This window comes from Penicillium canescens (assembly GCF_028828765.1).
Source record: "Penicillium canescens strain IBT 15451 chromosome Unknown utg000002l_segment0_segment0, whole genome shotgun sequence".
NCBI classification, from domain to species: domain Eukaryota; kingdom Fungi; phylum Ascomycota; class Eurotiomycetes; order Eurotiales; family Aspergillaceae; genus Penicillium; species Penicillium canescens.
Window position 1 is genome coordinate 4,614,138 of NW_026703964.1, and position 25,645 is coordinate 4,639,782.

Here is a 25,645-nt window from a genome sequence, read left to right on the forward strand (position 1 = left end):
CCCCAGATTGTTCCGAAGGACCACGCGGGGCATTGCCACTCCGCTGACCAGCCAAGAATATGCCAAGCACCTGCGATATCCGTGCCCTCCAATGCGAGACTGCCATACGATAAACATGCCGCAATACACGCTTTAAGGCTGGCTTGGCGTGGGGATGGTCTTGCCTAGGGATCCTTCTGTGCTTGGCTGATCCGACAAAGACAAGCTCCAACAAGGCGGATGGCGCTGTGCGCGTGGTCATTGCTCCGTTACGCCGAAAACTTTGAGTCAAAGAAGGGCCGATATGCACTTTCAGTGGCTCCGGTTCGGGTTGAAGGTGGGATTTGAGGCTTGGAACTCGGGGAACACTTCCTTCGGTGCTCTAGCGGGCTGTTGGCAGTCGACTAGATTGGACGATTTTTGTTGGGCAAGTGGGGGTTGATAACAGTCCATGGCAACTTCAGTGGCGTGTAGTACCCATTCGATCGTAAGGTGGTGGTGACGTGTGGTGACTGAAGGTGAGTACAGTACATGTATAGTGCTCACCCGATGACGTTCTGGGCCTCGGAGTTGAGGCTGGATGACAGGCCATTGGCCCACCACTGTGGATCGGGTTAAGGGGTCTTCTCAGGCCATGCAGCTATAGGTTGCATATATATATATATATCTACTCTATACAAGGTGCACATCCCAATGCAAGTGAGCTTGTTTAGTTCCAGGAATCTGTTGTTTGGTGATATTCCGATTCATCTCCGGCTATAATCAAAAGTTGAATAGCTTCATTTCGATCACTACTACAGAGCGTAGCATGTTACAAATAAACAAAGCTGATGGTCAAACCAAAGAACATCAAAATATGAAATGAAGTGGATGCTGAGATAGCCACCTACGTGTAAACACCTCGTGGGCTTTAGCGGGTGAGAGCGGTCAGCTATACATCGCCCGAACACAGCCTAACTGCTCAGTATGACCAGCATATTTCTCACATTTGACACGCATTACAAGCTTGGAATGCTTCTTGCCCTCTTCTCACTCTTCGCTCTTCTCTCTCATTTCTCTCATTTCTCTCCACTGGAACAAAACGATCACCAAGCCCCTGCATCACGTGACAGCCCATAAGCGACACCTCAGCAACGACGGCGGCCTCCTGAGGTCACTTCCGCTGCCATCGCAATCAAACCCCCCTCCCTCTCTTCCTTACATCTCCTTCTTCCTTTCCTTTTCCTTCTCTACGCTTTCACTTCCCGTCACTTTTCTTCATCATCTTTCAATTCCTCTGCTCTCTTCGCGTGGCGTTTAGTCGGGTACTGGTCGTGCAGCGGCCAACGTAAATATGGCGCCTCTCCCTATCAAGTTCACAGAACTGGTCAATGTACGTGATTACCCCTCATCTAGACCGCATCGCACTTGAAAAAATCAAACTAACCGAACCTTTCTTTCACAGTTGACCGCAGTCGGCATCGCGGTATGTACACGACGATCCCGGTGATGCAACGCGACGAGCTCCCGTTGCTCGACGGATGCCTCGGCCGCGCATTACAACGTCCCCGGAGGCCCTGAAAAGCTTACTGACTTTGTTCATCACAGCCGGAATCCATTGGCTTCACGTCATGCGTAAGTTGCCCACTGTTTACCCAAAACAATGCTGGACCGACCTGGCTAACCTGATTGCTCCTCATAGACACTAGAATCCGATCACTACGTGTGCGTGCGCCAGAAGCTTGACTCAGACGACAAGCCCCAAGTCATCATCATCAACCTAAAGAACAACAATGAAGTCCTTCGCCGCCCTATCAACGCCGACAGTGCGATCATGCACTGGAACAAGAACATCATCGCCCTGAAGGCCCAGGGCCGAACAATCCAGATCTTCGACCTTGGTGCAAAGCAAAAGCTCAAGTCGGCAGTCATGAACGAGGATATTGTCTACTGGAAATGGTTCAGCGAGACGTCCTTGGGTCTGGTCACCGACACCGCCGTTTACCACTGGGACGTCTATGACTCCACACAACAGAACCCCGTGAAGATGTTTGACCGACTTCCTAACCTCAGCGTATGTGGTCTCAGTGGATATAAGGGATCTCGGAAAGCTAATAGTGGATGTTTCTAGGGTTGCCAAATTATCAACTACCGTGTCAATGCCGAGGAGAAGTGGATGGTCGTGGTTGGTATTAGCCAGCAGCAGGGCCGCGTCGTTGGATCAATGCAGCTCTACTCGAAGGAGCGTGGAATTTCTCAGTTTATCGAAGGTCATGCCGCCTCTTTCGCCAACATCAACGTCGAGGGCTCTCCCTTACCACACAGTCTCTTCACCTTTGCCGTTCGCACTCAGACTGGCGCTAAGCTGCAGATCGCCGAGATCGACCACCAAGAACCCAACCCCCGGTTCCAGAAGAAGGCCGTTGAGGTCTACTTCCCTCAGGAGGCGGTTAACGATTTCCCCGTTGCCATGCAGGTGTCTAGCAAGTACGATGTGGTTTACCTCGTTACAAAGTACGGCTTCATTCACCTTTACGATCTCGAAACCGGCACTTGCATTTTCATGAACCGTATCTCTAGCGAGACAATCTTCACCACAGCGCAGGATTCTGAGGGTGCCGGTCTGGTCGGGGTAAACCGCAAGGGTCAGGTCCTGTCGGTCAGTGTCGACGAGACCAACATCATTCAGTATCTGATGGAGAACCCTGCTATGTCTGGCCTTGCTGTGAAACTTGCCTCGAAGGCCGGCCTTCCTGGCGCGGACCACCTGTACCAGCAGCAGTTTGACAACCTCATGACCCAGGGAAACTTCCCCGAGGCTGCCAAGGTTGCCGCCAACTCCCCTCGTGGGTTCCTCCGTACTCCTGAGACCATCAACCGTTTCAAGAACGCTCCTCAGACTGGTCAGATGTCGGTTATCCTGCAGTACTTTGGTATGCTCCTGGACAAGGGTTCGCTCAACAAGTACGAAAGTGTGGAGCTTGTCCGCCCCGTACTGCAGCAGAACCGCAAGCACTTACTTGAGAAGTGGATGCAGGAAAAGAAGCTGGAGGGCTCGGAAGAACTTGGTGATATCATTCGCCCTTACGACATGACTCTTGCTTTGAGCGTCTACCTCCAGGCCAATGTTCCTCACAAGGTCGTCGCTGGATTTGCCGAGACTGGACAGTTCGACAAGATCCTTGCTTACTCCAAGCAGGTCGGTTACCAGCCAGACTATACACAGCTTCTCCAGCACATCGTCCGTGTCAACCCCGAGAAGGGTGCCGAGTTTGCTACCCAGCTCGCTAATGAAGAGAGCGGCGCTTTGGTTGATCTTGACCGGGTCGTGGATGTGTTCCTCTCTCAGAACATGATCCAGCAAGCTACCTCGTTCCTTCTGGATGCCCTGAAGGACAACAAGCCCGAGCACGGCCACCTGCAAACTCGCCTTTTGGAGATGAACCTCGTCAACGCGCCCCAAGTTGCGGATGCCATCCTTGGTAACGAGATTTTCACACACTTCGATCGTCCTCGTATCGCCCAACTTTGCGAGAACGCTGGCCTCATCCAGCGTGCCCTTGAGAACTCGGACGAACCCTCCGTGATCAAGCGCAACATTGTCCGCACTGACAAGCTTAGCCCCGAGTGGCTCATGAGCTACTTTGGTCGGCTTTCTGTGGAGCAGAGTCTCGACTGCATGGACACCATGTTGGAGTCGAACATTCGCCAGAACCTTCAGGCTGTCGTCCAGATTGCGACCAAGTTCTCAGACCTTCTTGGTTCCAACCGTCTGATTGACCTTCTGGAGAAGTACCGCACTGCCGAAGGTCTCTACTACTACCTGGGTAGCATTGTCAACCTGAGCGAGGACCCCGAGGTGCACTTCAAGTACATTGAAGCTGCTACTACCATGAACCAGGTCACCGAGGTTGAGCGTATTTGCCGTGAGAGCAACTACTACAACCCCGAGAAGGTAAAGAACTTCCTGAAGGAGGCCCACCTGACTGAGCAGCTGCCTCTGATCATCGTCTGCGACCGTTACAACTTCATCCACGACTTGGTTCTCTACCTGTACCAGAACCAGCAGTTCAAGTCCATCGAGGTCTATGTGCAGCGTGTCAACCCTTCGCGCGCCCCTGCCGTTGTTGGTGGCCTGTTGGATGTTGACTGCGATGAGAGCATCATCAAGAACTTGCTTTCTACCGTCGACCCCTCCGTTATCCCCATCGATGAGCTCGTCTCCGAGGTCGAAACCCGCAACCGTCTCAAGCTGCTCCTGCCCTTCCTCGAGGCTACCCTTGCTACTGGCAACCAGCAGCAGGCTGTCTACAACGCTCTTGCGAAGATCTACATTGACAGCAACAACGACCCCGAGAAGTTCTTGAAGGAGAACGACATGTACGACACCCTGACTGTTGGAAAGTACTGCGAGAAGCGTGATCCCAACCTGGCCTACATTGCCTACCGCAAGGGTCAGAATGACCTGGAGCTCATCAGCATCACCAACGAGAACTCCATGTACCGCGCCCAGGCCCGCTACCTTGTTGAGCGTGCCGATCCTGAGATCTGGTCTTTCGTTCTCAGCGAGAACAACGAGGGCCGTCGCTCCCTTGTTGACCAGGTCATCGCAACTGCGGTTCCCGAGTCTACTGAGCCCGACAAAGTGTCCGTGGCCGTTAAGTCGTTCCTCGAGGCCGACCTTCCTGGTGAGCTGATTGAGCTGCTCGAGAAGATCATTCTGGAGCCCTCGCCTTTCAGTGACAACGCTAGCTTGCAGAACCTCCTGATGTTGACCGCTGCAAAGGCTGACAAGAGCCGCCTGATGGACTACATCCACCAGCTCAATGAGTTCTCCGCCGATGAGATTGCCGAGATGTGCATCAGCGTTGGCCTGTACGAGGAGGCCTTTGAGATCTACAAGAAGGTCAACAACCCCTTGGCTGCCGTCAACGTCCTTGTGGAGAATATTGTCAGCATCGACCGGGCTCAAGAGTTCGCTGAGCGCGTCGAGCTGCCTGAGGTGTGGAGCAAGGTTGCCAAGGCCCAGCTGGATGGTCTCCGTGTCACTGACTCGATCGAGTCTTACATCCGTGCTGAGGATCCTTCCAACTACAACGAGGTGATTGAGACCGCCACCCACGCCGGCAAGGATGAGGATCTTGTCAAGTTCCTCCGCATGGCCCGCAAGACCTTGCGTGAGCCCGCCATTGATACTGGTCTTGCCTTCTGCTTCGCTCGTCTCGACCAGCTTGCTGAGCTTGAGGACTTCCTTCGTTCCACCAACGTTGCCGACATTGAGACTTCTGGTGATAAGGCCTACGCCGAGGGATACCACCACGCCGCCAAGATCTTCTACACCAGCATCTCCAACTGGGCCAAGCTGGCGACTACCCTTGTTCACCTTGAGGACTACCAGGCCGCCGTTGAGTGTGCCCGCAAGGCCAACAGCGTCAAGGTCTGGAAGCAGGTAAACGAGGCCTGCGTTGACAAGAAGGAGTTCCGTCTTGCTCAGATTTGTGGTCTCAATCTCATTGTCCACGCTGAGGAGTTGCAGAGCCTTGTCCGCCAGTACGAGCGCAATGGATACTTTGACGAGCTCATCACTGTCTTGGAGGCCGGTCTTGGTCTCGAGCGTGCTCACATGGGTATGTTCACCGAGTTGGGCATTGCTCTGTCCAAGTACCACCCCGACCGTGTCATGGAGCACCTGAAGCTGTTCTGGTCTCGCATCAACATTCCCAAGATGATCCGTGCCACCGAGGAGGCTCACCTCTGGCCCGAGCTGGTGTTCCTGTACTGCCACTACGATGAATGGGACAACGCTGCTCTTTCCATGATGGAGCGTTCCACCGATGCCTGGGAGCACCACTCTTTCAAGGATATCATTGTCAAGGTTGCCAACTTGGAGATCTACTATCGGTCGTTGAACTTCTACCTCCAGGAGCAGCCTCTTCTGCTCACCGATCTCCTCCAGGTCTTGACTCCCCGTATTGACGTCAACCGTGTTGTCCGCATCTTCCAGAGCTCCGACAACATTCCTCTGATCAAGCCTTTCCTGCTCAACGTTCAGTCCCAGAACAAGCGGGCTGTCAACGATGCCATTAACGAGATCTTGATTGAGGAGGAGGACAACAAGCTGCTGAAGGATTCTGTTGACCATAACGACAACTTCGATGCTGTTGCCCTGGCCCAGCGCCTCGAGAAGCACGACCTCATCTTCTTCCGCCAGATTGCGGCCAACATCTACCGTAACAACAAGCGCTGGGAGAAGTCTATCGCTCTGTCCAAGCAGGACAAGCTGTACAAGGATGCCATTGAGACCTCTGCTATCTCTTCCAAGGCCGATGTTGTGGAGGATCTGCTACGCTACGTAAGTTTTTTTTCCCCTATCCTATTCTGAGCTACCACTAACGCTTCACAGTTCGTCGATATTGGCAGCCGCGAGTGCTATGTTGGCATGCTATACGCTTGCTACGACCTCATCCGCCCAGATGTCATTATGGAGATTTCATGGCGCAAGGGCCTGCACGACTTCACCATGCCCTACATGATCAACTTCCTCTGCGAGCAGACCCGCTCCATTGAGATGCTCAAGAAGGACAACGAGGAGCGCAAGAACCGCGAGAAGTCCACTCGCACTGAGGAGGATAACACACCCATCCTGCAGGGCTCACGGCTTATGCTGACTCAGGGTCCCGCCCCCGGCAGCCCGATGCCCTACCAGTCCAACGGTCTGACACCTCAGGCCACCGGCTACCGCGGATTCTAGAGTGCGAGCGATTCCCTTTTACTTTTGCATTTGTAACATACAGCGAAGATGATGGGCTGCAAAAGATACGACATGACATGGGGAGGATATGGCAGTGTGTTTCATAGGAGGATATTCATGACCTCGTTAATTTTGTTTTCTGATTTCTTTTCTTTCGAATTGTATTTGATAGTCTTTGCTTTCTACACAGTATTTTGTGCTAGACCGGGCTATGGCTCAATATTCCGTAATAGCATTGCGATTTCGTTTCGTTTCATTTCATTTCCACCCCTTTCCATTCCCTCCCCTCTCCCTTGTACTCCGTACTACCACCGTAATTCCAATTTTCCCACAAATTTGAGGCTGCCAAGCTTCTCCTAGGCAGATCCATTAGACATCCAGAGCTCGGTGAAGAATGCGGTCGACCCGCCAAGCCCGCCAAGGTAAATCCTCTGCACGGTCATCTGCAACTATCGTCATCTGCAACTATCGACCCCCATTCAAACGAGGCGAGCATTACAGATCGGCCAACCTCTTCATCCTTATCAAGCCCATGAGGCCGAGTGGATGGTTCCTATTGGTGGGAGGTTATGACATGCTACATGCTCCTTCTAGGGTTTCCCGCCCCACTCACTCCTCTTGGTTCTGGCCAAGTGAGCATGTTTCATATTTCAGGTGATGATCGGTTGTTTATAGCCAACTAGTATATTCGATAATTCGACTATTGTCTATAGCTCTATCTCCATCTCTAGCTCTAGTTCATACCTTGGTCCGGCTATATCAATTCCCCGGACGATACTTTACCCCGTGGAGAGAGCTAAGCTGAGAAAAGCACGCGGGGCGGGCTACTGGAGGAATCAATGGCTGTGCATTTTTCCGTCGGAGACATGGAAGATGCAATGCAAAAGGAAAAAAGAAATAACAAAAGACGCTGACGCGTTGATGGCACGGGATTCGCAAGCTGAGAGATAAGCAGGTTGGCGGTGATTGTTCAGCCAAGACGGGCGCGGTTGAGTCTCCGGGCACTGCAATTGCGTTTGATGTTGCATTGTCAGATTGATCCATGCCAAATGCTAGATGCCTAGATTGCCTAGATGCAGGGAGGGATATGTGGGAAAATGTAATCAGTGGAGCGCTCGGTGTATATAAGCGCTTGGCGGGAAACCGCGCTCTTGGCTTGTTAGGTTGCACTCTGTGTACCTGTCATACTTTGCGATCCAGCGGGAGATCACCGGAATGCCAAGGGGAGGAGTATAGTAAGAATTAGAGTAAGGGGGTGAACTTTTGTGGAAGTAACTTGGTAGTTAGTACAAATCTAATAGCGTCACGGATATGGAACCGGTCAAGTATCGGAGCCAAGAGTTGATCCCTTCCTCTAGAGATTTGGTACACATGACCCAGCACAGTTTTTCAGGACTCCCGTCCTCAATTGAGTCAGAGGAATCAACTACGGTATGGCCTTCCGAGAGTATGCTTATGCTCGGCGATATCTTCCCCGAGGCCAACTCTGAGGATGTGGGATTGCCATTCATCGCATGTCATTGGTCCGATCCACATTCCTACACATGTCGAGAGTTCTCCGAGTCTCCCCCGGATCTCCAGTTTCCCGTGAATATCCGTATTGAAGGGATCTAGGAGAGAAATAGAGAATCCAGAAGACTCCCGAGGGCCCGAGGTTGACATGCGGAATGACTTACCTAAAGAACCCGATGGGCTGGGGAAGTTATCGTGGAGGTATGAGATCATCGGGGTGGTTAGGGATAGACACATAAAGAGAATAGTCCCCGGACAATAAATTGAATTTTAATAGCCTGTTCGGATATTTCTATTCCATTATTCGATTCGATTATTCTATTATTCTATTCCATTACTTCTATTCCCTGGGAACTGGTTTCCCGGTGTACCGGTGAGCCCGTAAGTACTTGTTACCTCATTCCTGGAGTCAACTCGCTCCCCCCGGAAAGTATCTGTGACATGCAGATCGCGCCTGTGATTCCCCTCTTTATCTGCCCCTCCCTCTGCTCTCTTCTTTCCTTTTTTTTTTTGTTTTTAACTTTCACCCTCTGTTACTTCTATTCCACGCTATTACCATTGATATCCATTCCTACTCCCGACACCTCTGACCTCTCCAGCAATTGCGCCGAGATCTGCCGAGATCGGCCTTGGATTAGATCCGGAGAGCTCCCTCTATAGTGAGTCACCGCTTCCCCAGCGATATAGGTTCCTCCACTCAACCTCGCCAGTACTCCGTACCAATCTACCTCTTCCCATCTCTCACAATGGCTTCCCACCGCCAGCCAGAGGATGCTATCGATGATTCGGAGTTCATCGAGGACCACCTGGAGCACCACCAAGACTCGGTCCACCGTCGTCTCCGTGCCAATTCCACCATCATGCACTTCCAAAAGATCCTAGTCGCCAACCGTGGTGAAATCCCAATTCGTATCTTCCGTACCGCACACGAACTGTCCCTCCAGACGGTAGCCGTCTTCTCCCACGAGGACCGTCTCTCAATGCACAGACAGAAGGCCGACGAGGCCTACATGATCGGTCAGCGCGGCCAGTACACTCCCGTCGGTGCCTATCTCGCAGGTGATGAGATCATTAAGATCGCCAAGGAGCACGGCGTGCACCTGATTCACCCCGGTTACGGTTTCCTTTCGGAGAACGCCGAGTTCGCCCGCAACGTCGAGAAGGCCGGTATCGTCTTCGTCGGTCCCAGTCCCGATACCATTGACGCCCTGGGTGATAAGGTCTCTGCCCGCCGCGCCGCTATCAAGTGCAACGTCCCTGTTGTCCCCGGTACCGAAGGCCCCGTTGAGCGCTACGAGGAGGTCAAGTCCTTCACCGACACCTACGGCTTCCCCATTATCATCAAGGCCGCCTTTGGTGGTGGTGGTCGTGGTATGCGTGTTGTGCGTGATCAGGCCGAGCTGCGTGACGCTTTCGAGCGTGCTACTTCCGAGGCCCGCACTGCCTTTGGTAACGGCACTGTCTTTGTGGAGCGCTTCTTGGACAAGCCTAAGCACATTGAGGTTCAGTTGCTCGGTGATAACCAGGGCAATGTTGTTCACCTGTTCGAGCGTGACTGCTCCGTTCAGCGTCGTCACCAGAAGGTCGTCGAGATTGCTCCTGCTAAGGATCTGCCTGTCGATGTCCGCGATAAGATCCTTGCGGATGCTGTCCGCTTGGCCAAGTCGGTTAGCTACCGCAACGCTGGTACTGCCGAGTTCTTGGTTGACCAGCAGAACCGCTACTACTTCATTGAAATCAACCCTCGTATTCAGGTCGAGCACACTATTACTGAAGAGATTACCGGAATTGATCTCGTCGCTGCACAGATTCAGATCGCTGCTGGTGCTACATTGGAGCAGCTCGGTCTGACCCAGGACCGCATCTCCACTCGCGGTTTCGCTATCCAGTGCCGTATCACCACTGAGGACCCCTCCAAGGGCTTCTCTCCCGACACTGGTAAGATCGAGGTCTACCGGTCTGCCGGTGGTAACGGTGTTCGTCTGGACGGTGGTAACGGCTTTGCTGGTGCCATTATCAGTCCCCACTACGACTCCATGTTGGTCAAGTGCAGTTGCCGTGGTTCCACCTACGAGATTGTCCGCCGCAAGATGCTGCGTGCGCTGGTTGAGTTCCGTATCCGCGGTGTCAAGACCAATATTCCTTTCCTGGCCTCCCTGCTGAGCCACCCCACCTTCATTGATGGCACTTGCTGGACTACCTTCATTGATGACACCCCCGAGCTGTTCGCCCTCGTCGGCAGCCAGAACCGTGCCCAGAAGCTGCTCGCTTACCTGGGTGACGTTGCTGTCAACGGCAGCAGCATCAAGGGCCAGATTGGTGAGCCCAAGTTCAAGGGCGAGATCATCAATCCTATACTCAAGGATGCCGCTGGCAAGCCTCTGGATGTTTCCGCTCCCTGCACCAAGGGCTGGAAGCAGATCATTGACAGCCAGGGTCCCGATGCCTTTGCTCGTGCTGTGCGCGCTAACAAGGGCTGCTTGATTATGGACACCACCTGGCGTGATGCCCACCAGTCGTTGCTCGCCACCCGTGTGCGTACCATCGATTTCCTGAACATTGCCCACGAGACCAGCCACGCATTGAGCAACGCATACTCACTCGAGTGCTGGGGTGGTGCTACCTTCGATGTGGCCATGCGCTTCCTGTACGAGGATCCTTGGGACCGTCTCCGCAAGATGCGCAAGGCTGTTCCCAACATTCCTTTCCAGATGCTGCTGCGTGGCGCCAACGGTGTTGCCTACTCTTCTCTCCCTGACAACGCCATCTACCACTTCTGTAAGCAGGCCAAGAAGTACGGTGTCGATATCTTCCGTGTCTTCGATGCTCTCAACGATCTCGACCAGCTCGAGGTTGGCATCAAGGCTGTCCACGAGGCTGGTGGTGTCGTCGAGGCCACGATGTGCTACAGTGGTGACATGTTGAACCCGAAGAAGAAGTACAGCCTGGACTACTACATGGGTCTGGTCGAGAAGATTGTGGCCATGCGTCCTCACGTCCTTGGTATCAAGGATATGGCTGGTGTGTTGAAGCCCCAGGCTGCCCGTCTCTTGGTCGGCTCCATTCGCGCCAAGTACCCCGATCTCCCCATCCATGTGCACACCCACGACTCGGCCGGAACTGGTGTCGCTTCCATGATTGCCTGTGCCGAGGCCGGTGCTGACGCCGTCGATGCCGCTACCGACAGCATGTCTGGTATGACCTCTCAGCCCAGCATTGGTGCCCTCCTTGCTTCGCTCCAAGGCACTGAGCACGACCCCAAGCTGGACCTGAACCACGTCCGCGCTCTGGACACCTACTGGGCTCAGCTCCGTCTGCTCTACTCTCCCTTCGAGGCTGGTCTGACTGGTCCCGACCCCGAGGTCTACCAGCACGAGATCCCCGGTGGGCAGCTGACCAACCTGATCTTCCAGGCCAGCCAGCTCGGTCTCGGCCAGCAGTGGGCCGAGACCAAGAAGGCTTACGAGGTGGCCAACGAGTTGCTGGGCGACATCGTCAAGGTCACTCCCTCCTCCAAGGTCTGTGGAGACTTTGCCTCCTGGATCGTCAGCAACAAGTTCACCGCCGAGGACATTCTCGAGCGTGCCGACCAGCTAGACTTCCCCGGCTCCGTGCTTGAATTCTTCGAGGGTCTGATGGGCCAGCCGTACGGCGGCTTCCCCGAGCCCCTGCGCACTAAGGCCCTTCGTGGCCGCCGCAAGCTCGACAAGCGCCCCGGTCTGTACCTGGAGCCCATGGATCTCGCCAAGATCAGAACCGAGATCCGCGAGAAGTTCGGCGCCGCCACCGAGTGCGACGTCGCCTCCTACGCCATGTACCCCAAGGTCTTCGAGGACTACCGCAAGTTCGTTGCCAAGTTCGGTGACCTCTCTGTGCTGCCCACTCGCTACTTCCTGGCCCGCCCAGAAATTGGCGAGGAGTTCAACGTCGAGCTCGAGAAGGGTAAGGTGCTGATCCTGAAGTTGCTCGCCATTGGTCCTCTGTCCGAGCAGACCGGCCAGCGCGAGGTCTTCTACGAGGTCAACGGTGAAGTCCGCCAGGTCAGCGTCGATGACAACAAGGCTTCCATCGACAACATCGCCCGCCCCAAGGCCGATGCCTCGGACAGCAGCCAAGTTGGCGCTCCCATGAGCGGTGTCGTGGTTGAGATTCGCATCCACGACGGCCACGAGGTCAAGAAGGGTGATCCTATTGCGGTGCTGAGCGCCATGAAGATGGTGAGTTTTTCTTCCGTCTTGTATAAATGAATATCTTACTAACTCATCTAATAGGAAATGGTGATCTCTGCCCCCCACAGCGGAAAGGTTTCCAGCCTCCAGGTTAAGGAGGGTGACTCTGTCGATGGCCAGGACCTGGTCTGCAGGATCAGCAAGGCGTAAAAGTCCTATGTACCAAGACCATGCTTGTGATGCGTGATGCGATTTGAATGATTTCCAAGCGTTTTTGTTTCTGGGCTTTCGTTTATGGAATTTTGGCAATTGCCTTGAATATTATTTTTCTTTACATTCTATCGATAGATCTGCACGTGTGCGGAAGCACTTCCCCTCATAATCGGCAAGATAGGAAGCCAGAAGTAGACCCGTGTGGATCCAACTCCGCGCAACCCTTACAGCACCTCCTCACAAGCACAAAGCCCGCGCTCCCTAACAGTCCATTCACCAATTACGAACTCCAGATTGCCGAGCTCGGCTACATTCCCGGAACAGCGGAATTAAGCACCGATAAGTGATCTGAACGAGAGATAAAGAAACCCCTTCCTATTCTTGTTCGTGCTCCTGTTACTGTTTCGTTTCTAGCTTGACTATTGCGGGAATTCGAGGCTTGAGATATCTATACACCAGCACAGCTATCTATACAACCAAGCAATCCAAGATGCAAACGACCCGAAAAACAACAAAATCCCTCGGCCAGAGAGGAACAATCCAAGGCCTAATTATCTCCAACAACCAAAATAAAGATCTATGCACCTACTACGGTGGAGTTCGCTACGGCCTTCCAGCGTCCGAACGTGAGAACAGACCCTACTCAGACCGGTGCGGCACTGCAACGGTAACTGACTAATTTAATCAGGCTGGCGCCGTGCAAAACCCTTGCCTGATACATATACCTACGGCACAGACAAGAACCCGAGAGATTGCACAACTGGTGCAGGCGTATGTCCCCAACCCGGATTCCTGAACCTCTCACCTGAGAACCCAGATATTTGGGACGAGGATTGTTTCCAGTGTAACGTTTGGGTTCCGATGGGGAGCCTCCTGAGGGGGATGGCCTGTTTTTGTTTTTCTTCGTGAGTATCAACTGCCCTACCCAATACGCTACATCTTACTTGAGCTATGTTGATTACTAACGTTTGATGGACGATGGTAGATGGCGGCTGGCTTCAATTCGGAACTCCCAATTCGTTCAATGCTGCTGCGTTGATTGGCGAGACGGATTTCAAGTGTGTGGTTGTTATGCCTGCGTACCGGGTGAACCTCTTTGGGTTCTTGTATTCGGTTGAGCTGGAGGCTGATGCGGCTTCCGTTGGGGAGTCTGTTGGTAACCATGGATTTTGGGATCAGAGGCTGGCACTGGAATGGACTCGTGAGAGTGCCAGTCTCTTTGGGGGTGATCCAACCAATATCACTATCAGTGGCTATAGTGCTGGTGAGTATTCTCTCTCTACTTCTAGGGCTATACATACTAACATATACAAGGTGCCAACTCCGTATTCCATCAACTAGCCTACGATCTTCGCCAACCAGCCCCCAACGCGTTAGTCCGGCAAGTCTGCATCTGGTCTAACAGCCCAGCAGTACAACCAAAACAACCAGCAGAAACCCAATCCCAATTCAACGACCTACTCACAGCCTTAAACATCCCTCTCTCCCTACCGGCCAGCGAGAAAATCAACCGTCTCCGCTCAGTCCCAGCAAAGACCCTAATATCTATAACAAAAACCCTATCCCTACACCAATTCCGGCCAACAACGGATGGATCCTTCATAAGCCCAACCCTCTTTGACTCCCTCGACAACGGAAACTTCGCATCGACCCTCTTAAGCCGCAACATTCGCGTAATTATTGGAGAATGTGCAGACGAGCACTTTTTATACAATACCTGGTTTCCACCCAAATCAAACACACTATCCGCGCTGCGAACCCGTCTTATTGCCGATTACCCAGAGCACATTGTCGACGCTCTCATGGCGATGTACTACCCAGACGGGAAATTACCAGCCAACTGCAAGAATTGGGATGTCGATGCTTGGGGGCGCTGTTACGCAGATATGCAGGTGCATTTTATGCAGCGTGGGTTCGCGTATACGCTGACTCATAACACGGCGGGTGTTGATGCGTCACGGTTGTTGTATCGGTATCGCATTGAGTGGAGGGCGAAGTGTATTGATGCTACTATTCCGGTTGAGTGGGGTGTTACGCATTCTTCGGATTATCCGATTTGGTTTTGGGGGAATGGGAAGGTTCTGGAGGAGGAGGAGAAGGAGGTTGTTGAGAGGGCTTTTAACGGTCCTTTGAGTTCTTTTGTTAAGGGTGCTGGTGAGTTTGGGTGGGGCACTTGTGGGCCGAGGAGTGTTAGGACGCTTAAGAGGGATGGAAGTGTGGTTATTTGGGAGGATGAGAATTGGGAGGAGGGTGTTAGGGTTTGGAAGAGATTGAGAGATGCTGATAAAGGGAAGGCGAGGCTGTAGGAGGTAGAGAATAGGTAGTTGTTGGCTATGTATAGAATGAAGTGATCGGCCGATTTGCCGTAAGCTTTCCCCGCATTCCAACTACGTCAACATGTCCACTGTATACGTACATCGTGTCGGCAGGGACTATGACTTAGACGGGGGTTTAGAGAGTCAATCAGGGTTGGATTTATTTCATATTACCATAGGGAAGTGATTGGACTGTTTATAATACTTGGGAATTTATCGCTCAGCTACTGAGGTAGGTGATATACATGTACATGCGGGGTGTTAACGTTAACGTTAGTTACGTCTTAATACTACCACGCGACCTTTTTATAAGCCATCTTCCCCTCTTTTCTTCTCTTCTCTCTTCTCTCTTCCTCTTTGTTCTCTTCTTATCTACAACTGAATCCCATTTCATCTAGTCCAATCACAAAAGGTAATCCAAAATGGGCCACCGGATGCAAATGACGTCGTTGACTTTATTCCCGTGCATCTCACTTTTTCCGGGCTTTGGCTTTTTTACAACTTCCCTAGGACCTTTTCTTCTCTTCTTATCTAACTAACTTCTTTCAAAGGACATACATCATCCCTATCCCCAACCCCAACCCCAACCACGGATCCCTTCGCCTCGATATAGGTTGCCATTTCTCTCTCCCCACAAGATCAAAGTCAATTATTCTTGATGTCTGACGAGAAGACTCGCCGCCACTGGCACGGGACGGCCGGTGACAGACATGAACAGTGAGCTTAGAATTCTATTTTTACTAGCTAAACTAACGAATCGGGGTTTAGGCTCAATGTTTGGATGAATGTGAGTACATGATAGAGAGTGACTGGAGTTTAACGAGAGACTGAAGAACGGGACAGGGTGGAGCGAAGGCTCCCAGTTCACGCGCTCCTTGGGCTATGGCGCCTGGTACGGAGTCCCCATCTGGTAGAAAAGTATGTCATCTTCCCTTTTATTCCATCTACTACCCTGCCTACTTTCACTATCCTTTCCCTCTTCACCATACAAAACCCTACAAGACCACAACATTCTATACCTTACTATACTATCTACACTCCACGCATATACATACGCATACACATTCACATCTACACCAACGTTTACATCGAACCAAACGAAATTCTAACAACAAAATGAAGGACTCAACAACCTCAAATAACTCCAATTCAAATGCCTCCCCAACAATCCCAAGCCTCGGCGAACGACGTCGCTCCAGCGCCAGCTCTGGCGGTGGCCTCTTCGCCAACCTGCAATCCCAGAAACGAGACTCTACAAGCCCCGACATGGCTACTCGTCGTGCGAGCTGGAATGAGCAGGCTGCCAAGGGCGGTCCGTTTTCGAAGTGGTGGGATGGGTACATGCGTGGTAACAAGTAGGGTTGGAGCTTTGTAGGTGGTTGTGATGTTTTTCTGGTCGATCGAGAGTGGATACTGGAAATGAAATACCATAAAAAAAGCGGAGAGCTGGTGGTATTATGAAGTTTTATGTTTTCGTTTCTGCAATGAAGTGTTGTCATGTTTTACTCTAGGTATGAATGAAGTACAATGAAATTGATTGTTTCCTGTAATCCATCATAAATATCATGTACGCCTTCTCTCCCAAGAAATTTAACGTCGTTATCAAACATTTACGCTGCTTTTGGAGAGCTTGTAGTCTCTTGTATTAAAGAGTAAACACATTCGGTCTATAGCTATAATTATAAAAGGGGTTAATAGCGCCACTAATAACTTTTTAGACAGTACAACAAATCTCAAAGCGAGTATACCGTTTATGCATTATTTTTGGCCCATTTTCGGGTGCCACGGGCTAACCATAAATATTATGTAAATTAAGGGTATGAAAGAATCTATAGCCTATGATACTAGGATCTTACTATAGGAAATACTATAAAAGGGTTCATTGTACTTACGATCCTCCTTTCTTCTCTTTTCTCCTTACCATCTCGGCAACAAGGACCAATTGCATACAATTAACCTGTCTTGGCCAATAGAACAGCAACAAACGTGTTTCAACATTCCTCTCGTCACAAAATGGTCCCACCCTGATCAATCAGATTTGTTGATGTGTCGTCGCCATCAAGTGTTGTGATGGGGATAACCCAGGGATTGGTACTATTCCATCGTGAATTATCGTTGATCATGATATACCAACAAATCAGCCAGTTGTCGCAATCGATTCAACATGACGGAACCACACGAGCGCTACGAAAAATCTCAGATGATGATAGCAACTCAGCATACGCGACCGACCGAGCTCTTCTCGCAGTGGGCAAAAATCTGGTTCCAAAACGAGTTCATCATCTCTATTGTGGGATCTATATCATCGTGTGGCAGTGAACAACCGGCATGGCATAATTGCCTCAGGGATCAGGCCTCCTTTGTTTGCTTACCCTAGTCTATAGGACGATTTACTCTGCTGCTGCTCTATAGAGAATCGACATCTCTCGGGCGTCCTTACCTAGGAGTGTTGTTGAAAAAGTTGAACGGCTAGAACTCTCACTAGTTTAGCTAGAGATCAAGTGGACCGAGCTCCATGGGCCACTACAGGGTTAAGAGGTTAAGCGAGTGGAAGTCCGTTTGTTACGTGCCCACTACAAGAAACTTAGACTAAAGCATCAATTAGGAGCTTAATCTTCGCAATACGCAATAACATTGCAAAGAAGACCCCCTTCCAAGGTCGGAACATTCCGTAGGCTTAGGAATGCGGACCTACCGTCCCAATCCAGCAGGTGGTCACGCTACCTTATTTGCGTTTTCAGCTTCACTATAATATTGTACATAATTAAGAAAAATTACGAGATGGTCAGGGCCGAATTGGTAAGATAATTAAGTAAACATTCTGAGAGAAACCACTCTCAAAGAAACTGAAACAAGAGACAGGCTAGGCTTGGCTTGGTTCAAAGGGTCCTTTCCTGTTTCCGTTTTTCCTTCCAATCCTCATTCTTTCAAAAGGGGAATCCGGGGCAGGGGTGTTTATTATAACCCCTACAAACCTTATATACACAATCGAGCCGCTTTCGGTTGAACACTCAAGTCCACCTCATCTGTGACGGTATAAGTTAGAATCTGTAGACAAAAGACGTATTGATTCCTTCCACTCTCTCAATTCTTTCTAGATCAAGTCCAGAGTCCGAAAACTCCTAGAGTCATGGCCCTGATCTTTTTTGATCTATCATCATGATCATCACACGCCAATCATCCATACGCCTGCTTTTCTCGCTCCTAACAGTGAGTGTAACGCTGTCCAAGGGCCTACATCTGCTTCAGCATGCATCTTCTATCCCACGAGCCCATTTTGTTATTTACTTTCCGACATTCTTCATCCTTGAAACGCTGTTGTGTGTGAATGCTTGGCTTCTGCTGTTTAAATGTACCGGCTTGAAGTCTATCCTGGGCACTGCCGTGACAGTGGGCACCACGTAAGTTATGATCCCATTTGAAAATAGAGAGTTAAAATCCTAATGGCGGGCTGCAGATTCTTGAGTTATATCCTCTGCGCATCTCAAATTGGCTTTTATTTAGTAACTGGTTCGTCCTACACACTCCGTCATTCTATGCATTCTTAGCAAACGCATGTCCTCATAATTTTTAGGCAACGAAATCCGTTGGGACGCAGCGAAAGCGGCAGGGAGCGACCCCGAAGGAGTTGGACTGCTTCTCTCTGGATTGAGGTCATTTATGGGGGCTGCGAGTCTTCTTCTGACCCTCTCATGGCTACTCAAGAATGGAGTATATTTTGTGATGAATCACTGGTTCTCTGCGTTATTTAGCAGTCCATCGATCGAGACCGCAGACGCAGAGGGTCTTCTGCCCAGTTCCCCAAGGAAGGCTTCAGCTTCAAGCCCCATTCGACTCTGGACTATCATGGCTGCGATCACAGTCGCAACTCTGCGTCTGACTCGGCCACAGGTACCTTACAACCACATGTCTGGCGCAATTCCATTTACCTTTTTCCAAGAGCTGCGTGCACATCCTAAGCAGGGGCAACAAACTGGAGAACATCCATTTCCACTCGCAGCCCTAGTTGGAGAAGGCCACTTCAAAGTCTGGGCTCCAGGCACGTCAGATTCCAAGTCAGAATCAAGAGCTCCGCCTGCATGGTCTTCTGGTCATTTGCCAACAGGATTTGAGCGGTGGGACGAGCGAATGTCTGTCAAGCAGACGGGAGAAAATGACACTCTCGGAACGACTACTCCCAGCTTTTATAGCCCCATGGATGATCCTTTGCGAATCACGAATCTCGACCAGGAAATACTTGAGCCTTTGACTCGGGCTCTTAAAGACCACAAGGTCCCGATCACCCATGTTGTTCTTGTGTTGATGGAGAGTGCTCGCAAAGACATCTTTCCTCTCAGAGCCGGCTCACACTTGCACGAAGAGATTCTGTCTTCTTATAACACCCGTGACCCTAAAGTACTCCAGAGAGCCAATGAAAAGCTGTCAAACCTCACACCAATCGCAGAGAAATTGACAGGTGAATCTGGCGGGTTTATGAAGTCCCAAAACAGCTCTCGACCTCAAGCTGCTGAATGGGAAAATACAGCAGCACCCGGAATGGGCGGTATCAACATTGATGGTATTCTAACTGGCAGTACTTTGTCATTTAAGAGTGCAGTAATGAATTACTGTGGCATGGGGCCACTGCCAGTGGACTTTATGGATGAGGTTAAAGCAAAGAACTATCAGCCGTGCATCATGCAGCTTTTTGACTTGTTCAATCAACTCAAGGAGAATTCGACAAAAAATGACCCAAGCTTTCAGAGATCACACGGCGGGCTCGAGTCTATACAGGATCGCAACTGGACTTCTGTGTTCTTGCAGTCTATGTGAGTTGATTGCTTTATATTCATGACGTTGAATAGATCGTTAACCGTGATAATCCTTCTCGTCGTCAGAACAGGACTGTATGATGACCAAGATAAGCTCAATGAAAAGATGGGCTTCCACAAATCAATATATCGTGAGCAAATTGAGGAAGATGACGCCAAACACTTCCATCCGGGAATGGAGGAGATCAATTACTTCGGGTACATCTCCGCCCTCAATTGTTCTTATGTTGTTTATATGCTAACGTCAACCAGGTATCCTGAGTATGAGATATATCCATACCTGCGAGATGTGGTCAACAATACAATCAGAAACAATGAACGCCTTTTTCTGTCACATTTTACAAGCACAACTCATCACCCGTGGGGCACACCCAAGGATTATGCAGTCGAGCAATATTTTGCTGCCGGGGGTCTCATGGCGAAACATGAAGACACGAATCAATATTTGAACGCTGTCCGATACGTGGACACCTGGCTCGGGGATATGATGAAGGTCCTTGATGAGTTTGAAATTGCAAACGAGACACTAGTCGTCTTTGTGGGAGACCAGTAAGTTGCTCTAATATACCTCTACTAATGGATCTCAGAGTCATGATCTAACACCGAGCAGTGGCCAGGCATTCAACGAAGATGCCCCAGTATCAGGAACCTACGAGAATGGACATATCAGCAACTTCCGCATCCCACTCCTGTTCCGACACCCTCTATTACCCAAGCTTCAGATAACAGCAAATGCAACTTCCATGTCAGTCGTGCCGACTATCCTCGATCTACTCGTGAGCACAGGCTCCTTGAACGAGATGGACTCAACCGCAGCCCTCGACCTAATGAACGAATACGAGGGCCAGTCGCTTATACGCCCGTACCAAGCCACTCACAATGGCCGACAAGCCTGGAATTTCGGCATCGTCAACCCCGGCGGCACAATGCTCAGCGTCGGATCCGCGGCCGTCCCATATCGACTCATATTACCACTCAATGAAGACTTCGAATATGTCTTTTCAAATTTGGAGACCGACCCGAATGAACTGACTCCATTGCGAGGGTGGTCGCTGGAGGAGCTGATCACCCGTGTACAACGAGTGCATGGAGACAAAGCCGGAACGTGGCTAGCAGATGCAGAAAAAGTAAGTTGCACCCAAGAAAGCCTTTATTCAATATCTAAACGATGTTCTAACCCTAACTAGGTGGGCAAGTATTGGGTGGAAGAGCAAAAACGACGTTGGAACTACCAATAATATAATATATGTCATAATTCTAGTTAAAATTGAGAATATTGAAGAAGTAGAACAAGAAGAAGTTACCCTTTTTTTTTGCTCTCTTTTTTGCTCTCTTTTTTGCTCTCTTTTTGCTCTCTTTTTTGCTCTCTTTTTGCTCTCTTTTTTGCTCTATTTTACACAGTTCTTTTTCTTCTCCTAACTATAAAAGCTTTTGATTTTTTTTTTTTCCACTTACCTTCTCCTATATTCACCGTCTCCTATCGATTGGCCCTCTAAGCTTGCGCTGAACGAAGCGTCTGCTGATACGCATCTTCTAGGTCTCACCCCATCCCCGGGTATAAAAGCCTGTCCTTCATCATTTTTGACTTACCTTCTCCCACATTCGCCTTCCTTGCCGGCCCTGCGCCTCCAAGACTTTATCAAAGTCTGTGCCTGGATGGCCATAAAAGTCATCACACTGCAGACTTGTTCTACTACACCTACCGCTTTGGCACTTCCTCTTGCCCCAGTCATTCCAATGATTTGGATGATATACTAAAGCTTTTGTTGTACCTTCGGCTGCACATTGCTTGTTCAACTCGAGACAGAGATAGGAAGTGAACTGCTTGTTGTTGCGCTGGACGGAGTGAAATCTGCTCTCACTACACATCTCAAGACCCATAATCCAGAGTACATACGATTTCACTGTGAATTCCTAATTGTGGACGGTCTTACACAAAGGAGGGTGCTCTCACTAGGCATCTCAAAACCCATAACTAAGAGTGGGGCGATCTTCCTGTATCAGAAGATGATTCAGGAATCCCAATTGACCCGGCACTTCTCGGTGCGAATAAGAACCTGGAAAGCTTCGTCATGAGACTAGCTATGCTTGCGAATAGCACCCCACTACCAGGGCCGATGACACTCTTTATTGTCCGGGCGTCATCTGGCAATCACGATCAAACGACTTCACGACTGGAACTTTCCCTAGCTGAACTGGAGGCAAAGTGGATCGATCATCACGGTCCAATACAGGGGAGTTCACGGTTTCTCACGATGATAACATCATCAAACGCTATCCCAACAGAGGGAAACTCATATATCCGATCAGTGAAAGCCGCGCTATCAGAATTGACAGTAAAGGGCGTCACAATTGTGTTTACTGGCCATGACAGCCTTTTCACAACGCAAGAAGCAAACCGGAAATTCCTCCGTTGCTTTAACGCGATGACGGATCTCGAGATATTCTATCTTGATAGGGAAAGGGATGGATTTTATCAACTGTGCCCTAAGGTGATGATAGGATTGAGCAACGGGGATTCCCCGTATGGTGATCTAACTGCTGAATGGGTTCAAAGGGCCAACTAAATCGGCCAGATCAAGCGTGTTCTAGCTGTCACAGGTCAGGCTCTATCGGATGCAGCGGGAAGAAGGAATCAGTCTAAGAAGAGAAAGAGACAATAAGCCAAGTATCTTGTTGTGACGATTCCTGTATTGTGATTATATTTATACATGTCGTGGTTATCTTATCGAGTTTATTTCTATAGAATATCGTGATTATGCTCATCCATGTCGGGACTGGTGATTGGTCTTCATTACAATAGTTATATTACTGGTAGTTCCAACGCCCTTTTTGCTCTTCCACTCAATACCTGCCCACCTGGTTGGGGTTAGATTATCGTTCAACTATCGAGTAGAGGCCTTGTAAAAGACCGTCCACAGTCTGGAAATTCACAGTGGAATTGGTACTGCTCTTGGTCGTGCGTCTCAGAAGCGTAGTGAGACCCTTCTTCTGTATGTAAGACCGTCCACAGCCTGGAAATTCGCACTTGAACCGGATTGGCTCTGGATCATGGGTTTTGACATGGATCGCAAGCTGACACTTCTGTGTGTAAGACTGTCCACAGTCTGGGAATCCACACTGGAATTGAACAAAAGCTTTAGTATATCATCCAAATCATTGGAATGACTGGGGCAAGAGGAAGTGCCAAAGCGGTAGGTGTAGTAGAACAAGTCTGCAGTGTGATGACTTTTATGGCCATCCAGGCACAGACTTTGATAAAGTCTTGGAGGCGCAGGGCCGGCAAGGAAGGCGAATGTGGGAGAAGGTAAGTCAAAAATGATGAAGGACAGGCTTTTATACCCGGGGAGGCTTTCTCGTAGAGTAACGTTATCTAAAACTTTATAGTACTCTATACATATATATTTAGGGCCTTACTAAAAGGACCCCCATTCTGACCATTTGGACCCTACCTACATTCACTAAACCTGATTAGGTCTCATGCAGTAATTGTATTTCCAATGCATTAAACGGTAAAAATGCATCAATTTCTTGGCAATGCTAATGCCCCCGAGAATTGGCGGTCATGGATCTGAGGTACTTCTATTACTATGCAGCCCCTTAGTAAAATTAAGCCCCCGACGTCGCCGGCGAGTAGTCCTACATCGTAGGCATTGAGAATAGATTCGCCGGCATACTAGGGAGCGTAGAATACAGCCTAGGCATTGCCTACAGCAATTCCTGCCTCGCCGGCGACATCTTATGGCTTAGGAATAGCTTCATCGGCATCCTAGGGTGAGGATGCCTAGTCTAGTCGCCTTGAGAAGTATCGGCTATTTTCCCAAATAGGAAATACGTCAAAATTGATTTAGTCTCTAGTAGTGACTTAATTTTCCTAGGGGTATGCAGAGTAAATAGAAGTACCTTAGATCTATAACCGCCAATTCCCGGGGGCATTAGCATTGCCAAGAAATTGATGCATTTTTACCGTTTAATGCATTGGAAATACAATTACTGCATGAGACCTAATCAGGTTTAGTGAATGTAGGTAGGGTCCAAATGGTCAGAATGGGGGTCCTTTTAGTAAGGCCCTATGTTTATGACCCCTGTTATATGAGCTTACCGTGAAAATCCTGCTTAAAGATGGTATATGGCAGGCAGACGAAGTGTAAGTTAATTGATTTAAACCCCAATGGCAATGCTTTAATGAAATAGACCCAGCTATCGTGCTTTACCACTAAGTGGAGAAGAAATAGCTGAGAAAAGCGATGGTGGTAGTATCAATTGTATAATATATACCATAATCCCAGTGATGGAACAATAGTACGAGAAAAGAGTGGCGTTGTATTGTTCGTATATGTAGTTTCTTTGTTAGTCACGCCTGAGGCATCATGCCCCACCTCCACCTCATTCAACGTTTTATATCCGCATCTCTCACACTGTGGTCTTTCACTCAACAGTCCTTTCTACATTAAAGTGTGTTTGATCAGGATCAGACAATATATCTCGCTAGGGCAGGCTCGACGCACTAAAATCAATTTCGAATCACCCGGGAGCATTCGTCTCCTGCATCCCGCATCCGCGGCGATTAACTCTCGACCCTGAATTCTCCAATTTCTTCATTTCGACATACAGAATGGAGGGAACCTATTCCGCTGATCCCGAATGGGCTGATGTCACCCCAATCGAGCTGGATGATGGCTCCAGCTCTGGTGCTATGCCGCTGGCAACGATTGCCTACCCGCCCGAGTACCTTGAGGCAACCTCGTATCTACGAGCCGTGATGGCTGCCAACGAGATGTCTGAGCGGGCTTTGAAATTGACCGAGGATATAATCTCGATGAATCCGGCGCATTATACCGTATGGTAAGTGGACATGTTGATGCGCAACCATTCATTTCCGGGGTTCCGTGATATCTAATATCCCACACAGGATCTACCGAGCAAAGATACTCTTCGATCTGAACAAAGATCTAAACAATGAACTGGAATGGCTAAATGACATTTCATTGAAATACCTCAAAAACTACCAAATCTGGTATGTTCAACCCGCCCAGAAACAAGAACCCAAACTCACATATACAGGCACCACCGCCAGGTCCTCCTGTCATCGCGAGAGCACTTCCCAACCCTCCCACCAAAAGAAGCAGACTTCCTAATGGAAATGTTCGCCCAAGACTCCAAAAACTACCACGTATGGACTTACCGCCACTGGCTAGTCCGCCACTTCAAGCAATGGGACGAACCCCGCGAACTGCAAGACGTAGAAGCCCTGCTAAAAGCAGACGTGCGCAACAACTCCGCCTGGAACCACCGCTACATGCTCCGCTTTGGGCCGCGCGATACCAGGCGCCCAGACGCAGGCATGATAAACGCAGGCGACATGACCACTGCGCCCGGCGAGAAGGGCCGATTACCTGTTGTTGATGAGGATCTTGTGGATAGTGAGCTTGAGTTTGCGCAGGAGGCTATTTTGCGCGCGCCGGAGAACCGGAGTGCGTGGTGGTATGCACGGGGTGTTTTGAGAGCTGCTGGACGGGGGCTTGGTGAGTGGGAAGAATTTGCTGGTAGGTTTGTTGGGGATGGGGGTGTTAAGAGTACTCATGCTCTTGAGTGGTTGGCTGATGTTTACGCGGACGGGAGGGAGGGGTTGGCGGTTGGGATGTTGACGAGGCTTAAGGAGGAGTTTGATCCTATTCGGGGGAATTATTGGGATTATCGGATTCGGAAGTTGGGAGTTGCTGAGGCTGAGGTTGCTGTTAGGTAGGGTGGGTGTGGTTGTTTACTTATCGCCTAAGTCATGTTTGGATAGGAGCATTTGTAACATTGATTGCATTTATTAAACCTTCTTTTATATGACGACCGCTGTGTAATGTATGAAGGACGCAGGAAAGTGTAAGCCTCTATCTAAATGATAGCCAAGAAAGAAGTCCCAAA

At 50.0% G+C, this 25,645-nt stretch overlaps 6 protein-coding genes across 6 annotated transcripts; all 6 read left to right on the forward strand.

The window, feature by feature from the left end:
• Window positions 1–1,152: 1,152 nt before the first annotated feature.
• On the forward strand, window positions 1,153–6,971 carry N7446_002973 (uncharacterized protein). The gene is made up of 6 exons (XM_058511722.1): window positions 1,153–1,351; window positions 1,424–1,444; window positions 1,567–1,593; window positions 1,661–2,032; window positions 2,090–6,310; window positions 6,362–6,971. The coding sequence occupies exons 1-6, from the start codon at window positions 1,313–1,315 to the stop codon at window positions 6,707–6,709; spliced, it is 5,028 nt and encodes a 1,675-aa protein (XP_058377258.1). The 5' UTR covers window positions 1,153–1,312; the 3' UTR covers window positions 6,710–6,971.
• A 1,996-nt stretch (window positions 6,972–8,967) lies between these two features.
• N7446_002974 (pyruvate carboxylase) lies at window positions 8,968–12,600 on the forward strand (the record flags this gene model as incomplete). Its single annotated transcript, XM_058511723.1, has 2 exons — window positions 8,968–12,438; window positions 12,493–12,600. 2 exons carry the CDS (start codon window positions 8,968–8,970, stop codon window positions 12,598–12,600), a joined length of 3,579 nt encoding a protein of 1,192 aa, XP_058377259.1.
• Window positions 12,601–13,093: 493 nt separating this feature from the next.
• Window positions 13,094–14,909, forward strand: N7446_002975 (putative carboxylesterase; the record flags this gene model as incomplete). The annotated part of the gene is made up of 4 exons (XM_058511724.1): window positions 13,094–13,229; window positions 13,292–13,447; window positions 13,589–13,867; window positions 13,918–14,909. The coding sequence occupies 4 exons, from the start codon at window positions 13,094–13,096 to the stop codon at window positions 14,907–14,909; spliced, it is 1,563 nt and encodes a 520-aa protein (XP_058377260.1).
• Window positions 14,910–15,576: 667 nt separating this feature from the next.
• N7446_002976 (uncharacterized protein) lies at window positions 15,577–16,277 on the forward strand (the record flags this gene model as incomplete). Its single annotated transcript, XM_058511725.1, has 4 exons — window positions 15,577–15,635; window positions 15,687–15,705; window positions 15,762–15,836; window positions 16,041–16,277. The coding sequence occupies 4 exons, from the start codon at window positions 15,577–15,579 to the stop codon at window positions 16,275–16,277; spliced, it is 390 nt and encodes a 129-aa protein (XP_058377261.1).
• A 1,800-nt stretch (window positions 16,278–18,077) lies between these two features.
• On the forward strand, window positions 18,078–20,967 carry N7446_002977 (uncharacterized protein; the record flags this gene model as incomplete). The annotated part of the gene is made up of 7 exons (XM_058511726.1): window positions 18,078–18,319; window positions 18,376–18,428; window positions 18,493–19,726; window positions 19,796–19,927; window positions 19,982–20,278; window positions 20,340–20,856; window positions 20,917–20,967. The coding sequence occupies 7 exons, from the start codon at window positions 18,078–18,080 to the stop codon at window positions 20,965–20,967; spliced, it is 2,526 nt and encodes an 841-aa protein (XP_058377262.1).
• A 3,306-nt stretch (window positions 20,968–24,273) lies between these two features.
• On the forward strand, window positions 24,274–25,558 carry ramB (bifunctional protein farnesyltransferase/protein geranylgeranyltransferase). Its single transcript, XM_058511727.1, has 3 exons — window positions 24,274–24,574; window positions 24,642–24,746; window positions 24,794–25,558. Exons 1-3 carry the CDS (start codon window positions 24,345–24,347, stop codon window positions 25,473–25,475), a joined length of 1,017 nt encoding a protein of 338 aa, XP_058377263.1. The 5' UTR covers window positions 24,274–24,344; the 3' UTR covers window positions 25,476–25,558.
• Window positions 25,559–25,645: the final 87 nt, after the last annotated feature.

What these genes read in the sequence shown, in the direction of transcription:
- N7446_002973 (XM_058511722.1), top strand. Translation starts at nt 1,313, where the DNA reads ATGGCGCCTCTCCCTATCAAGTTCACAGAACTGGTCAAT. An exon ending in AGTTCACAGAACTGGTCAAT is followed by an intron (nt 1,352 to 1,423) that starts GTACGTGATTAC and finishes TTTCTTTCACAG; the next exon opens with TTGACCGCAGTCGGCATCGC. An exon ending in CCATTGGCTTCACGTCATGC is followed by an intron (nt 1,594 to 1,660) that starts GTAAGTTGCCCA and finishes TGCTCCTCATAG; the next exon opens with ACACTAGAATCCGATCACTA.
- ramB (XM_058511727.1), top strand. Translation starts at nt 24,345, where the DNA reads ATGGAGGGAACCTATTCCGCTGATCCCGAATGGGCTGATGTCACCCCA. An exon ending in CCGGCGCATTATACCGTATG is followed by an intron (nt 24,575 to 24,641) that starts GTAAGTGGACAT and finishes TATCCCACACAG; the next exon opens with GATCTACCGAGCAAAGATAC. An exon ending in CTCAAAAACTACCAAATCTG is followed by an intron (nt 24,747 to 24,793) that starts GTATGTTCAACC and finishes TCACATATACAG; the next exon opens with GCACCACCGCCAGGTCCTCC.